At 51.1% G+C, this 13,936-nt stretch overlaps 1 protein-coding gene across 1 annotated transcript; it reads right to left on the reverse strand.

Moving 5' to 3' along the window:
* Positions 1-732: 732 nt before the first annotated feature.
* P2RX4 (purinergic receptor P2X 4) lies at positions 733-13,348 on the reverse strand. The gene is made up of 12 exons (XM_077308091.1): positions 12,977-13,348; positions 11,456-11,603; positions 9,629-9,700; positions 8,989-9,061; positions 8,485-8,581; positions 7,781-7,861; positions 6,482-6,623; positions 4,892-5,028; positions 4,438-4,531; positions 3,288-3,353; positions 3,078-3,173; positions 733-1,727 (listed from the first exon to the last, which is right to left on the reverse strand). The coding sequence occupies exons 1-12, from the start codon at positions 13,126-13,128 to the stop codon at positions 1,668-1,670; spliced, it is 1,218 nt and encodes a 405-aa protein (XP_077164206.1). The 5' UTR covers positions 13,129-13,348; the 3' UTR covers positions 733-1,667.
* Between the last annotated feature and the right edge of the window lie 588 nt (positions 13,349-13,936).

Here is a 13,936-nt window from a genome sequence, read left to right on the forward strand (position 1 = left end):
CTTTAAGTCCCCCTTCACACTCTTTTCCATGTGTTTGCAATCGAGAATGCTGGACTTCAGAATGTATCTTCTGAGACTGAGCTCAGCTGCTGAAGCAGCAGTCCGGACAGGGGGCATTTCTTCCCTCTCCCCAAAGGTGTGGGGTATCCCTGGTTTTACCCTCCACAACAAGCATGGCTTTCCATCCTACTGGACTCAGATGTACTTACCACCTGAAACCAACTCAAGGACAAATGGCTGCCTTTCTATGCACAGCGGATTTCTGGGGACACACCAAAATGGGTCGCCACGACTAGTTCCACTGCAAAGGGTTTTACTGTGTTAATCTGCATGCATTAGATTGGGGGACTCAGTCGGGTGCCAGGGGCTTTTACCTGGCAAGAACAGTTTGGGGTTTTTTTTTAAACCAGGGGTAGTCAAACTGCGGCCCTCCAGATGTCCATGGACTACAATTCCCAGGAGCCCCTGCCAGCGTTCGCTGGCAGGGGCTCCTGGGAATTGTAGTCCATGGACATCTGGAGGGCCGCAGTTTGACTACCCCTGTTTTAAACCCTGCTTTTCACTACCCAAGAGTCCCAAAGCAGCGTACAAACACCTTTCCATTCCTCTCCCCACAACTGACACCGTTTGAGGTAGATGGGGCTAAAAGCACACACAACAGAAGAAAGTGAAACCCTGTTAGCGATCTGTAATCTAGATTAATTGGATTTATAGGAGACAGCCGGCAGAAGCTGCTTTTCAGAAACGTTTATTTTCTTTGTAAAAGAAGTAAATTGTGCCCTTTTCTTAACATTCAGTAGTGTGTGGGTTTTTTGCTTCTGTTTCCCTCCCCCCCCCCCAAAAAAAAGTGCAGGTACGTCTATACATTCTTTCAGGGTTAAAACTCACTTTTGGAGGCCCCCATAAGAAGAATGGGAGGAGCAGAGAGAGGCCTGGCAGTTCTCCCCCCCCCCCCAAAAAATACAGCCTACATATTAATCTAATCCAAGCATCATGGCTTGTTTGCTGTCCTCTTAAATTGTCAGGAACTGACCTTTAGGAGCTCCACTGGAACCTTTCCTGGATTTCACAGGTCCAGCACTCCAGCGGTCAAACATTCACAATTTAATACTTGGAGCGGCAGTGCTTGTTTGCACCCGTTCTCTGCCCCGCTGGGGAAGCCGGTGGAACTTCTGGCTAAAACAAGGAAGGAGGGGGGAAGAAAGGTCTATTGGGGTTCAGAGGGATGAAGAGATGAACTGAGGCTCGGAAGAAGGGCTGGGAATGCCCCAGGATATTTTCTGGACACACAAAGCCACTGTTTCAGTCTGAGGGGGGGGGGGGGACAGGACAACTTGCCCTTGCCCCTTTGAGTCCACAAGTCAGAGGGCCTGAAGGACAGCATGAAGGCCCCCCCTAGGTTATTACAAACCCTAACTTGTGAATAAAGCATTGGTTAGCAGGTCTTCCCTGAATTGTCCATATTTCAGATCCCCTTCTCTCCAAGTGGGTGTTCTGGTCTTCAACAATACGCAGCCTGTCAGAGGGAGCCTTCCCCCCCCCCATCTCCAGTTGGAAAGGGCAGATGCTCAGTCCAGCCTCCCAGGAAAGACACTCAAGCAGCATCTGCTTCGCTGTCCACACACATGAAATTAAGAAGACGGTTGACGGCGGCCGTGTTCAAAGCGTCATCTAACTCCACAGCACTGTTGGCTCTCTGGCCGGGATCCGTAAGATTCGTTGGCGCCCTTGGAAAGAAAGGAGGAGATGGAAAGGACAAAATAAAACCCTCTACTGCAGGGGTAGTCAACCTGTGGTCCTCCAGATGTCCATGGACTACAATTCCCATGAGCCCCTGCCAGCGTTCGCTGGCAGGGGCTCATGGGAATTGTAGTCCATGGACATCTGGAGGACCACAGGTTGACTACCCCTGCTCTACTGCACTTTTCCCAATGATCCCTTGCCTTTGGTTCTGTAGCCAGCCTCACGTTAACCGAAGGCTCAGAAGAGCTTCTCACTACCCAAAGGAGTCTCAAAGCGGCTCCCAATCGCCTTCCCTTCCTCTCCCTGCAACACACAGTCTTTGAGGTGGGTGGGGCTGAGAAAGCTCTGAGAGAACTGGGACTTGCCCAAGGCCACCCACTGGGGGAATCAACCCCAGTTCTGCAGATTAACATCCGCTGCTCTTATCCATTACGCTGTTCCAGCAATGTAGCTTTGGTCTTTTTCATTAAGTCAAATAGCATTCTTCTAGCAAACGCACAAGAAGACCCACAGAACACTGCAGTGAACATTCTTGGCTTTAGTCTTCAGGTGGAGCTGAGAGAACTTTAAGAGAACTGCTATATCAGAACAGCTCTAACAGGACTGTGACTAGCCAAGGTCTCTCAGAAGAAGAGTTGGTTCTTACATGCCGCTTTTCTCTATCCGAAGGAGTCTCAAAGTGGCTTACATTCACCTTCCCTTTCCTCTCCCCACAACAGACACCCTGTGAGGGTGAGAGTGCCCTAATATTACAGCTCTGTGAGAACAGCTTTATCAGTGCCTTGGCGAGCCCAAGGTCACCCAGCTGGCTGCATGTGGGGGAGTGTAGAATTGAACCCGGCTTGCCAGATTAGAAGTCTGCACTCCTAACCACTACATCAAACTGGCTCTCAGCTGGCTGCACATGGAGAATTAAATCCAATTTGCCAGATTAGACTCCGCTTAACCTAAGCTGTAACTCGCCCTGAGTCTCAGGAGAGAGTACAGAAAAGAAATACAAATAAAACATTATGCCTCAGGAAACACCAGGTGCTGACTTCCCCCAGCTTTGTGAGCCTGAGAAACCCTGGAATATAAACATCAGATTTAACCCCAAGAGCCTTTTTGCCTTCTTGGCGTGCTTTATTTCTGGCATGCTCTTAACGGAAGGAAGTTTCAAAATAGTGCCAATAAATTTATTTGCACTACTTGGCTCCCCCACAGGTAAAACATGCCAGCCCCAGTTCTGTAGCCACCCTTGAAGCTTCGGCCCCCAACGGCAACCCAAGAAGTCCCAAAGAAGAGATTTTGGAGCAAGAAAACCAAAGATGGAAGCTTCGTGCAGAAACACTTACAAGCTCATAGTCTTCCACATATTTATATTTCTTCTCTCGGTAATAATACTTTTTCTTCATGAAATACAGGACAATGATGTCACAGAGAACCGTGGCCTGGTTGGAAGTGGAAGACAATCATTTTTAAAATCTATACCCGGTCACCCAGTGAGCCGCGGGGGCGGGGGAGGGACAGCTGCAGTCCCAAATAAGAGAGGAGACAGAACTTACCACGCCAAACAAGGCTAAGCCGGATCCAATGTTAATCATTGTGGGAATGATGTCAAACTTGCCTGCCTAAGAAATAACACATAGATGAGTGTTAGCAAATTAGCTAACCCTGCATCCTAGGAGCTGTGCCCCGGGACAGATTCACTAGACGGATCTTACTGCCCTCTGGATGCTGTTTGACATTCTTGTTGTAAGCTGCTCTCTTGGGGAAAGGCAGGATTTTTATATTTTAAATCAGTAAAACATAAGTTGCCCTCACATTAAGACAGCAGGAGGAAACCAGCCATCCACAGGCAAGGGTGGGGGCGCTCCCTGCGAGGTGGGTGGGGCTGAGAGAGTGACAAGAGAACTGCTGTGCCAGAACAACTCTAGAAGAACAGGGACTAGTCCAAGATCCCCTCCAGCTGGCTGCACGTGGAGGAGCAGGAAATCAAACCCGGCTCCCCAGATTAGTAGCCGCCACTCTTAAGCACTACACCAAAAACTCCTTAAAAACAACCCCATGAAGGGTATCAGAGGCACAGCATGTTGAGTGCAGCTGAGAGCCTATTACACGGGAAGGGAAAAAAAGAGAGGGAAGTTTTCCTGCTCTTGTCATTACGCAGCCTTACAGGAAAAGATTAGAAGTTCCCTTCCCCTTTCTAAAGAACGTCGGCTTACAGGTTGCTACTGTTTATTCTGAGTTCTCCGAGATTCCCAAGAAGATGGCAGGCCTCCTGCCAGAGATGCCAAGAAGAAGAGCTGGTTTGCTATGCTCCACTTTTCACTACCCAAAGGAGTCCCAAATTAGCTTGCAAACATCTTTTCCTTCCCCTCCCCACAACAGAAACTCTCCCTGCGACTTAGGTGGGGCTGAGAGGGCTCTAAGAGAACTGCTCTAAGAGAAGCTCCAAGAGAACTGGGACTGGCCTGAGGTCCCCCCAGCTAGCTGCGTGTTGAGGAGTGGGGCATCAAGTGCAGTTCTCCAGATTAGAGTCTGCCGCTCTGGAATCGCTGCGGTGTGCTGCTCTCAAGGAGCCGGCTGGAGCCTTGGGCGTGCAACAGGCACCTTTTGCCACCTGAGAAGCCACCTGGGACCCATGATCTTTGCGGGTCACCCGTAGAAGCAGCCAGCCCCGCTCTGCTGTGGATTCGTCACTAGGGCAGCTACCTTCCCGAAGACCATGATGTCAAAGCGAATGCCATAAGCCTTGATAAGCGTCCGGGACTCCACTCCTGCAGCCGTCTGGAAATATTTTGCAAACCTGAAGGAGGGAAAAGACAACAACGACAAAGAAGAGATTTGCTGGTTATGAGCCTAGTCAGAGTGCCCCGTGGCACTTGTGCGCTCCATCCAGTGGTGTGAACCTGTGGCTTTCATGCCAACGACATCTCCCGAGCATCCCTTGTTCACAAGGCAAGGGGGAAACTCCAGATGTGCTCAAGTGTGCCCGAGAATTCTGTGTCATGATTTGTGGTGGGTGCTCTGGCCCCAGGGTTCATACAGGACGTCCCCAGCATGCCTTTTCGGGAAGCTGGATTTGCCATCCCGGACCTCCTCATAAGCCCCCTCCCCAATAAGCTTCCAAGGAGCCTCAATGGATGGGGTTATCAAGCCCGCTGACCTGAAATTGTACCCCGGAGAAACAGTGTGAGAAGAATCCTTGTTGTCGATGCGTCGGAAGCTGTACTTTGGCACACAGCGAGAAGCCGATTTGTCCAGGTTGCAGTTCCAACTGATCTGCAGCCCCATCACTCCGCCCTGCACAAGATGCACTCGGGTTAAATCCAGAAGTAAACACTCCCAAGCCCTTGCATCCAGCACAAGTCAGTTCACCCACAAACAGGTCTGCCTCAAAGACTGCCTAGACTCAAGTCTTCAGGTGAATCTTTGCTTCACACAACACCAATGGAGAGCCTTTTTTTGGAGGAAGGGGTGGCCCCAGGATGCTGGACCTCCCTCTCGCCTGTGAGGTCCATCTGCAACCACTGGGTGGGTCTTGGGTCAGATCCAGCAAGGCTTCACTGAAGGCCATGAAGCATTAACCCAACAGCTATGTTTGAAGAGCCTTTGAGGGCACAGGTTCTTGCAAAGGGACATCCAGCGCTTACGTTTCAAGGACTTCCTCTACATTTTTTCCCGTTTGTTTTTACCACCCCATACAGCCAGGTCATGTGACAGATTTGGGGAAGGGAGAAGCTGCCTCGTGAGACCAGATCCAGGGAATGCCGAGTTTGGATAAGCAGCCCATGAGGGCAACACAACTGGAAGGGGGGAAAGCAGGTGCTGCAATCTTGAATTGTAGGGGTGGGGGGGTGGGAGAGAGAGAGAGTTAAATATTGACTTGCTTAATCACCTTCCTGACAGTGCAGGAAGTCAGCTGGAAAGCTGTGTTTGCCTAAGAGCTGGGAGTAACAGTTAATCCCAATAAGTTGGTTGCTTATGAGATCCTGGAAGGACCCGGAAAGAGAGCATGCCCAGGGACAGAGTCTGGTTCCAAAATGTAGTCACCACGCGGAAGCCACTTGGGATGGTCTCTGCATGGCCTTTGGCAACAGACCATGATTCTGCCTCTGGTAGATCTCTTCCCCTGCTGATGGGATTGGGACCCACGTGGCCTCAAAGTGGTACAGGAGCCAAGGGGGTGGGAAGAGCCCTTCTGCACAGAGTAGAGGGGCCACACGAACTCTGCATGGGTTACGTGGGGAGCCTTTAGATTTGCTGAAGACCAACAATCCCAACGGATCAAGAGCTGGGCTGGGACAGGAGTTCAAATCCCAGCTAGGTCATGGTAACTCGCCGAGTTGGCCTTGTGCAAGTGGCTTGCCTACCTTACAAGGCTGTTGTAAAGACAAAGTGGAACAGCGCCACATCTCAGATCCGGAAAGGTAGAGGAAGGGAAGGCAACAGTAAGCCGCTTTGAGTGGGGTTCTTGGCATCTCTGGGATATAAAAACCAACTCTTCTTTGTGTATTTGTTAATGAGTATTAGAATGTCTCCTTTTTTTTCCTTATATTTCAAAATCAAGGACTTTAAAGGCTCATGAACAGGGATTTTCGTTTTACAGCTTACTGAATCATTTTACAGATCCCGGTGCAAAAACAAATACTTCTAGAAAGACTTCAGCTCTAAAAATTAAACGCTGCCCCTCCTTCCTTCCTTTGGGAGGAAGGGTGGGTGCACGTACGGCCCACCCACCTCCCACTTTACCAACCTCGACAGCCATCTCTTGGAAGTCCTGCCCAGCGGCAACCACCATATCGCCGAGGCGGAAAATCGGGCAAAAGGGGTCCGTTTTGGGGTGGTACCTGCAAGACTTGAGGTATGTTTGATTGATGGTGGGGAGAATGTTTCGCCTAAAAGAGGAGGGAGAAAAAGAGTTCAGGATTAGGACGAGGAAGAAAGTTTCCCCAGTGTTTTTGTTAGTGCTGAGACACCCACCCCAAAGAAAACCAGCTCCTGAAATATTGATTAAATTGTGACCCAAATACACCCAACAAAACCCAGCAGCTCTTCTCTTGCTTTCTTGCTTTCTCTCCCCAGCTAAATCAACTTCCAGCACGAACTGGCAATTTGGTTCGGGGTTACTTGCCAGATTTTTTTTACACAAACCTGACATTTTCTTTGCTAGGCCACTACAAAGCCACCACGAGCCAGCTTTGCTGAGAGTGGCAGGCAATAAATCCAAATAATAGTAATAGTAATAGTAATAGTAATAGTAATAGTAATAGTAATAGTAATAGTAATAGTAATAGTAATAGTAATAGTAATAGTAATAGTAATAGTAATAGTAATAGTAATAGTAATAGTAATGATGCTGGAATTATTGTGGTTCCATTAAATGCAAGCAGCCAGCCTCGCTGACCCCCAACTCAACTCTTCAGTTCTCAACAGCCTGAGCACAGTTCCATTCAACTCCCACACCCTGATTGCTGGATATTGTAACTCAGCATGTGAGAGGAGCTGGGAGGGAAAGGGTTACAAGAATTCTCTCATTGGGGTACACTCAGCAGTTGGAGTGTACTGAGTGTACCCCGATGTGCTGAGCCCCTTGGGAATGTGTTTGCCTTCTGTTCCATCATATATCAGACCTCTCTTCTTCTCTTACCTGGACTTGGAGCTGCAGAAAGTTAACCTTTTTGAAATTATTCTGTTAACAATAAGTTAAGTGTACCGGCTTCTCTTTTTGCCAGTGTGGTGTAGTGGTTAAGAGTGGCGGCTGTTAATCTGGAGAACCAGGCTTGATTTCCTGCTTCTCTTCCACGTGCTGCCAGCTGGGTGACCTTGTATTAGTCACAGTCCTGATAGGGCTCACAGAGATGTTCTCTCAGAGCTCTCTTGTACCCGCCTCTTTGGAATTCTAGCACAGTCTAACCTCCTCCCCCCCAAAAAGAGCTGTTCAAGACTGGACCTGTGGCAGGCAAATTGCCTGGAGTTTGGGTTTACTCTTGGCAAGAGAGGAGTGCCCGCCAGAGGCCCTCTATCCGAGAAACTTTAGGGGAGGCATACGTACTTGGTGAAGTTGAACTTGGGGTACCAGATATTGTTCTTGACCAGAAGGGTGAAGTTTTCAGCTCCCTTAAGGAAAGCAGGCCTAGGAAGAGGGGAAGGATGGGAGAAAAACCAAAGAGAGCAGCTGCTGTTACTAGTCAAAAGGGCCGCTGTGACCATGCTTAACACGTTTTCGTGTCTGCTCCCTCAGTGGAATCCTCCAGGCAGAGAGAGCGACTGAAAATCTCTGACCAACTGCTAGCCCAGCTAGAGGGTTCAGTTTTAATCGACCTGTAGAAACAAACAAGATCCTCAGGGTGTAAACTTCCCCCTCAAAAATTCAGATCAGGCCAATGGCCCACCTGGACCAACCCTCTCGTGTCATACAGTGGCCAAAACCCAGGTGCCATCAGGAGGTCCACCAGCAGGGCCAGGACCCCAGAAGCCCTCCCACTCTTGCCCCCCAAGCACCAAGAAGACCGAGCATCACTGCCCCAGAGACAATGTTCCCTCTGCACCTTGTAGCAAATAGCCAATCTTGGATGCTCTGCTCCATATGCTTCTCCAGTCCCCTCTTGCAGCTGTCTATGCCTGCAGTACCACTTCTGAAGGCAGTGAACAGAGGAAATTTGGGAGAAGATGGACAAGCACATGGAGTCTTGGGTCCTGAACACTCCCAAGCTCATTTCAGAATCACTCACTACGATATCCAGTCGTTTCACTCACTTGGGTACGTTTTCGTCGTTCTCCACAGGACACCACCCAAAGATCTGGCAGGTTTTATTTTTCTCTTCGTACCAGACGCATTTCCCGGTCTGAACGCCTGCAGGGGTGCAACCAGACTTTTACAACCTTCTGACCACGGAGGAATCCCCGAGATATTTTTCAGACTGTGAAGGACACCAGAAGTGGTCATAGGCCCCGCCACGTGTTTTTAGGAAGTGGGTGCAGCCCGAGGGGCTCTGCCCAGCAAAGCTTCTGACTGGCTAATCGGGTTTTTAAAAAATGGGCCCCGCTTCCGCCACTGCACAGGGGTCTTCAGCCGTTTTGTGCCTGCCCCCAACGACACTGTGACACAACTCAAAAGGTGCCCACAAACTCAAGAAAGGTCGGGGACCCCTGTGCTAAATTCATACCTAAAATTTATTCCAAATATAACCGAACTGCTGCACAGAAAAACTGAACCAACGATGGAGCCCCGCTTTTTTAATCTAAGGAGACAATGCATACCGTTGCTGTGAGTGTTGATGTCCCCTGGAGAGCAGTCCTTATCGGAGGAGCATTTGGTCGTCTTATCTGGAAACTTCAGAGGGAGAAGTGTGGGTAGCAAATGCCTCACACACACACACACACACACCCACACACACCCACAAGGGCCTCTTCTGATGTTCGGTTGACCTTGGTTCTTGATTCTGCTCGTGCAGAGGCACACAGGGAAAAAGTGTTATTGTGGAGCTGCCTGGATTTCTTTCTTTTTAAAAGAAAACTCCACGAGCCCAAGCCAAAATAGGGCCTGCTGCTCACACACTCAACGTACAGCCCTGCAGAGGTCACCAGATAACAAGCCTCAGATCCTTGTGGCAGCTGGTAGGTGGAGGGAGATATAGCGTCCTTATCATTGGGCCAAGGGGTTTGTCTGCCTTATACCTCCCTCCACCCACCAGCTGCCTCCAAAGCACAGGGCTCTTCATTGCGTGACTGGAGAGAAGCTGTGGCAGCCATTTTGTGGCTGGCTCTGCCTCCTGTGGCGGCCATTTTGCCCACTGTGTCATGTCAGAATTCAAAAGGTGTCCAGAGGTTTAAAAAAGGTTGAGATCCCTGCTTTAGATGATTGGGGCAGGGAGACACTAAACGAACCCCAAAGGCATACCTCTGCACAGAGTCCTTGTGTCTGATTCAACGTGATGATCAGGTTAGTCATGACGAAGACAGCATTTTCACCCTAAATACGGCACAGAAACAGCTATGCTTACATGCAGCAAGGAGATTTAGGAACATAAGAGAAGCCATGTTGGATCAGGCCAATGGAAAAACCAGTCCAACACTCTGGGTCATATGGAGGCAAATACCCAGGGGCCCTCAGGAGGTCCACCAGCAGGGCCGGAAGTGCAGACCTCCATTTCGATCGTATTTCACAGACAGGAGTCACACCAAGGACTTGGTAGATAGCACTTTTCCCTACCAAAACAAGCGTTATATATTTCAGTTTCCCGCCAACTGCCACTACTGCCACCAGCCGAATAACCGGGACATCACTGTGACATTCTAACAGCTCAGAGCAACGATGGCAGCAACACACCCAACACACCCCTGTTCCTGCCAAGCCTTGAGTTGTCTGTTTAAGCAGGAATATAAGTGGTTAGTAAATGGTTCAAGTCAAGCGTGGCGAGGTGCTGTCGGCACACAGGAGAACAAACAGGCTACCGCAGTTTGGGAAGCAGGACGGGTCAAGAGGGGATTTGCAGGCAGAAGAAGAGAGATTTGATTCAGCCGGCCAGACACTTGTCTCTTGCAGCCTGTCTCAACTTCTTCAGCATTGAGAACCCCCTGCGACATTCTTCAGGCTTCGAGAAACCCCAGAAGTGGCTCGATGGTTCTTAAAAACCAAAGTGAATCCCTGCTGAAGCACCAAAGACAGCAACCTAGAGCGGATTCTGCTGGAAGAATATCCAGCAGTCACCTGGGGCACCCAGGAGATTCATGCAATTTATTCTGATAGGCGCTTCCAGAAACCGGAGCACGTGCCAGCAGATACACGAAGAAAAAGAAGAGCCCCCCCCCCCCCACACACACACACACACGACAATCCTGGCTCACAGGAAAGGAACCAAAGAGAAAACAAACAGGAGGAAGTTAAACATTACAACAGCAGCAAGCAGGAGCTGGTTTAAGAATGTGGAATCCGGCTGCCCCTTCTGGGTAATCTGTGGGGCGAAAGCCACAGTGGGGAGAGACCAAAGCTCTACACCTTTCTTGGGGTCTCACCTAATAACCTCCCCGATGCTGAGGAGGGGAAAGCCCCCCCAAAACACTGTTCCGCCACCCCTCCTTCTGGAGGGCTCCACGCTTGCCAACAGGAATCCCCCAGAAGATTCTTTTGTCCTCCCTGATGGATTTGCATTTTCTTAGAACCCGTTAAGAGCTCTGTGCTCCTTACAGTCTACCTGCAATAAAGGTGGCCCAGTGGCTAGAGAGACTAGCACCCAGGTTCAAATCCCCATTATGCTCCTCAGCCAGTCCCTATAAGCCCACTTGGCAGAGTTGTTGTGACAATTAAAAGGCAGGAAATCATGCAGGCCACCCAGAACGCCTCGAGGGCAAGACTAAAATGTAACAAAGGAAAGCCTAAAAGAACCACCGCGGACAAGAGCTGCCAGCATGTTGGTCTAGGGCAGGGGTCCCTGACACCCATCAAATATTTTTAGGAAGTGGGGGAGGGTGAGTGGGGTTTTTGCCCAGCAAGGGCACTGATTTAAAATGTTGCTTGGCCAGCCACTACCACCCCAGCGCAGATTGGTGGTAAACTGTGGCAGCCATTTTGGCAGCCATTTTGAATCCGGCTCCACCTCCTGCAACAGCCATTTTGTTGCCACCATTTTGTGGCCGCACCCCTCAGGTTGCCTCAGACTTCCAAAGGTGCCTGCAGTTGGGGAGCCCTGGTCTAGAGAACCACAAAACCCGTTCCTAAAAAGTGTACCTGAGGGGGAATCACATAGTCCGCCACATCCCACACCCGGAGGCCCAGAGTGGAGGTGTTGGTCACAGCGAGTCCTTTCACCTTCGTGGTTACCGAACTCACCACCGAGTCGGTCTCCTGATAGCCTTTTTCCCACACAAACACCCAGCTGCAAATAAGAGGGGGGGGGGAGAGAGAGAAATTCAATGTCCAGAAGTCTTATCGAAGGAACATGACCCTCATCGCTGACTCCACATGAAGATGCTTGGTGACTTTTTCTTCATGCCCCAAAACACACCTGGGCCTTGTCCTATGTGCATCTCACCCCTTGGACCAGGGGTAGTCAAACTGCGGCCCTCCAGATGTCCACGGACTACAATTCGCTGGCAGGGGCTCGTGGGAATTGTAGTCCGTGGACATCTGGAGGGCCGCAGTTTGACTACCCCTGCCTTGGACTATGAAACTTTCCTCTGGGTTGTATATGCCGATAACCGTGATTTAAATGGAGTCTTACTGACTAGTGACTTAACTTGTGAGTTAAATCATAAACCTGCTGAACACAGAAGATTGCAGGATCAGCTTGGCAACGCTCCCCAAACGGTCTTGGCAGGAGCTGTTGTGATATGTTCTGCCTGAGATGTGCTTGGCAAATGAGGTGGGCAGACCTACTCAGGTTGGGATGAGTTCTTAATGGGGCCCTTCCTCTTAATGGGGCCCATTCAGAGCTCTGGCAGGCATTATAGGAATGCCCATCAGAATGGCTTTTTAAAAGGTTGGTGTGTAAGTGCTGAAAGGGTCATTTTATGCTGACTCACCCCACACTGCAGTGATTACTTACACAACAACAAAGACTTCCTCCTTTCTCCTTTCCTTAGGTTCTGTATTTCCATAACTGAAAACCCCTCTAGAATTCCTCTCTGCAGCTTAACAGCACTAGATAGGTATGGCATGGGGCCTTTAAAAGTGATACAGCCAGCAGACATTCAACAGGTGCAGCTTTGAAAGGAGATCACCTTAGAACTGGACCAAAGAGCAACCACACAAAACCTTCACTTTTTTTTGGGGGGGGGGAGGGTGACTCTCTCAGTTTTTAAACTGTCTTGGCTTCCCCCCTTCCCATCTTAAAGCAGTGAAGCGTGCCTCCATCTCTTGCGTTTACGAAAACCACAACATTTCAGGGAATTCGGGGCACTCGACCCCCCTGCGGGCCTCACAACAACCCTGCAAGGTCGGTCACAACCGGAGTGGCTCGCACCAGATGGCCAGATCTATGTGGAAATGCTGCCTGCCCGTGAAAGCGGCGACCCCAAATAAAACTCTTGTCGGCCTTAAAGCTTGGTTCTTCGAGACCCCCGAGCTAACTTCGTGGCCGAGTGGAGATCCACCCGGGGGCGGCCAACCTGCGGCTCTCCGTGGCAGCCTGCCCACGGGCCCTGCGGTCCACCCCTCCGGAGAGCCCCCGGCTGGCCCCCTTGGCCACCCGCCCCGGGCCGCCCTGCGGAGCAGCTGGCACCCAAAGGCGCGCCCCTCCGTGCGCCCTACCCGATCACGTAGGCCAGGATGGCCAGCTGGACCAGCCGGTTCATGAGCCCCACTTTGCGGCTCTTGATGAGCACGATCCGCGGCGTGTCGTACTCGAAGAGGAAGCCGGCCAGGCCCGCGCAACGCCCCGCGCAGCAGCCCTCGCCGGCCATGGCGCCCCGCGCGCCCTCCTGCGCGCCCGGCCCGAGGAAGGAGGACGAGGAGGAGCCGCCGGCGCTGCTGGGCTCGGCGGGCGGGCGGGCGGAGGGGGCGGCGGCCGCTTCCTGCTGCCGTCCCGCACGGTGCGAGGGCGGCTTTATAGCGGGCAGGTCCGGCGTTTCCAGCGCCGCTTCCCTCTGCGCCCCGAGGCGCCTTCCCGCACTTGCGCTGGCTGGCAGCGGGCAGAGGCGGATCCCGGCACCGCCGCCTCCCTTCGCTCCCGCCCCAGGAGAGTGAAGAAGATCCCGGCCCGAAGGACGCGGGGTTGGCCTCGGGAAGGGCCTTTTCGACCGTGGCCCCCAAAGAGGCCAGGGCCCTGCGCGGAATTGTTGAGTGTTTTAACTGGGTTATGTAGGAGGTGGTTTACCCGCTCTGAAAAATATTGAAAGGGCAGGTTAAAAAAGGATTACACAAATACTTTCATATAACAAGACTAATAATAAATGCTTTAATTTATAATACTCTATTATTTAAACGGCAGTGACTGGGGAAGGCACTGGCCAACCACCCCGTACTGAGTCTGCCATGAAAACGCTGGAGGGCGTCACCCCAAGGGTCAGACATGACCCGGTGCTTGAACAGGGGATGCCTTTACCTTTACCTGTTATTTAATCAGTTGCACAGTGCCTGCAAGACAAGGGCTGTTTCACCAGGTTTATGGTCGGGTCCCAAAATAACCACCCAGTTCAGGCCTCAGGGCTGGAGACAAGGAAGCCGGCCTCCTTAACTCAAGAACCCCCCCCCCTTGCCTGGTTCATGTGA

Source organism: Paroedura picta, chromosome 13 (assembly GCF_049243985.1).
Source record: "Paroedura picta isolate Pp20150507F chromosome 13, Ppicta_v3.0, whole genome shotgun sequence".
In the NCBI taxonomy this organism is placed as follows: domain Eukaryota; kingdom Metazoa; phylum Chordata; class Lepidosauria; order Squamata; family Gekkonidae; genus Paroedura; species Paroedura picta.

Excerpts from the sequence above, each read along its gene's own strand:
- P2RX4 (XM_077308091.1), bottom strand. The coding sequence starts at position 13,128 with ATGGCCGGCGAGGGCTGCTGCGCGGGGCGTTGCGCGGGCCTGGCCGGC. Across the intron at positions 5,029-6,481 it reads TCCAAGAGATGGCTGTCGAG|GGCGGAGTGATGGGGCTGCA; the intron begins GTTGGTAAAGTG and ends CATCTTGTGCAG. Across the intron at positions 3,174-3,287 it reads GCTTAGCCTTGTTTGGCGTG|GCCACGGTTCTCTGTGACAT; the intron begins GTAAGTTCTGTC and ends ACTTCCAACCAG.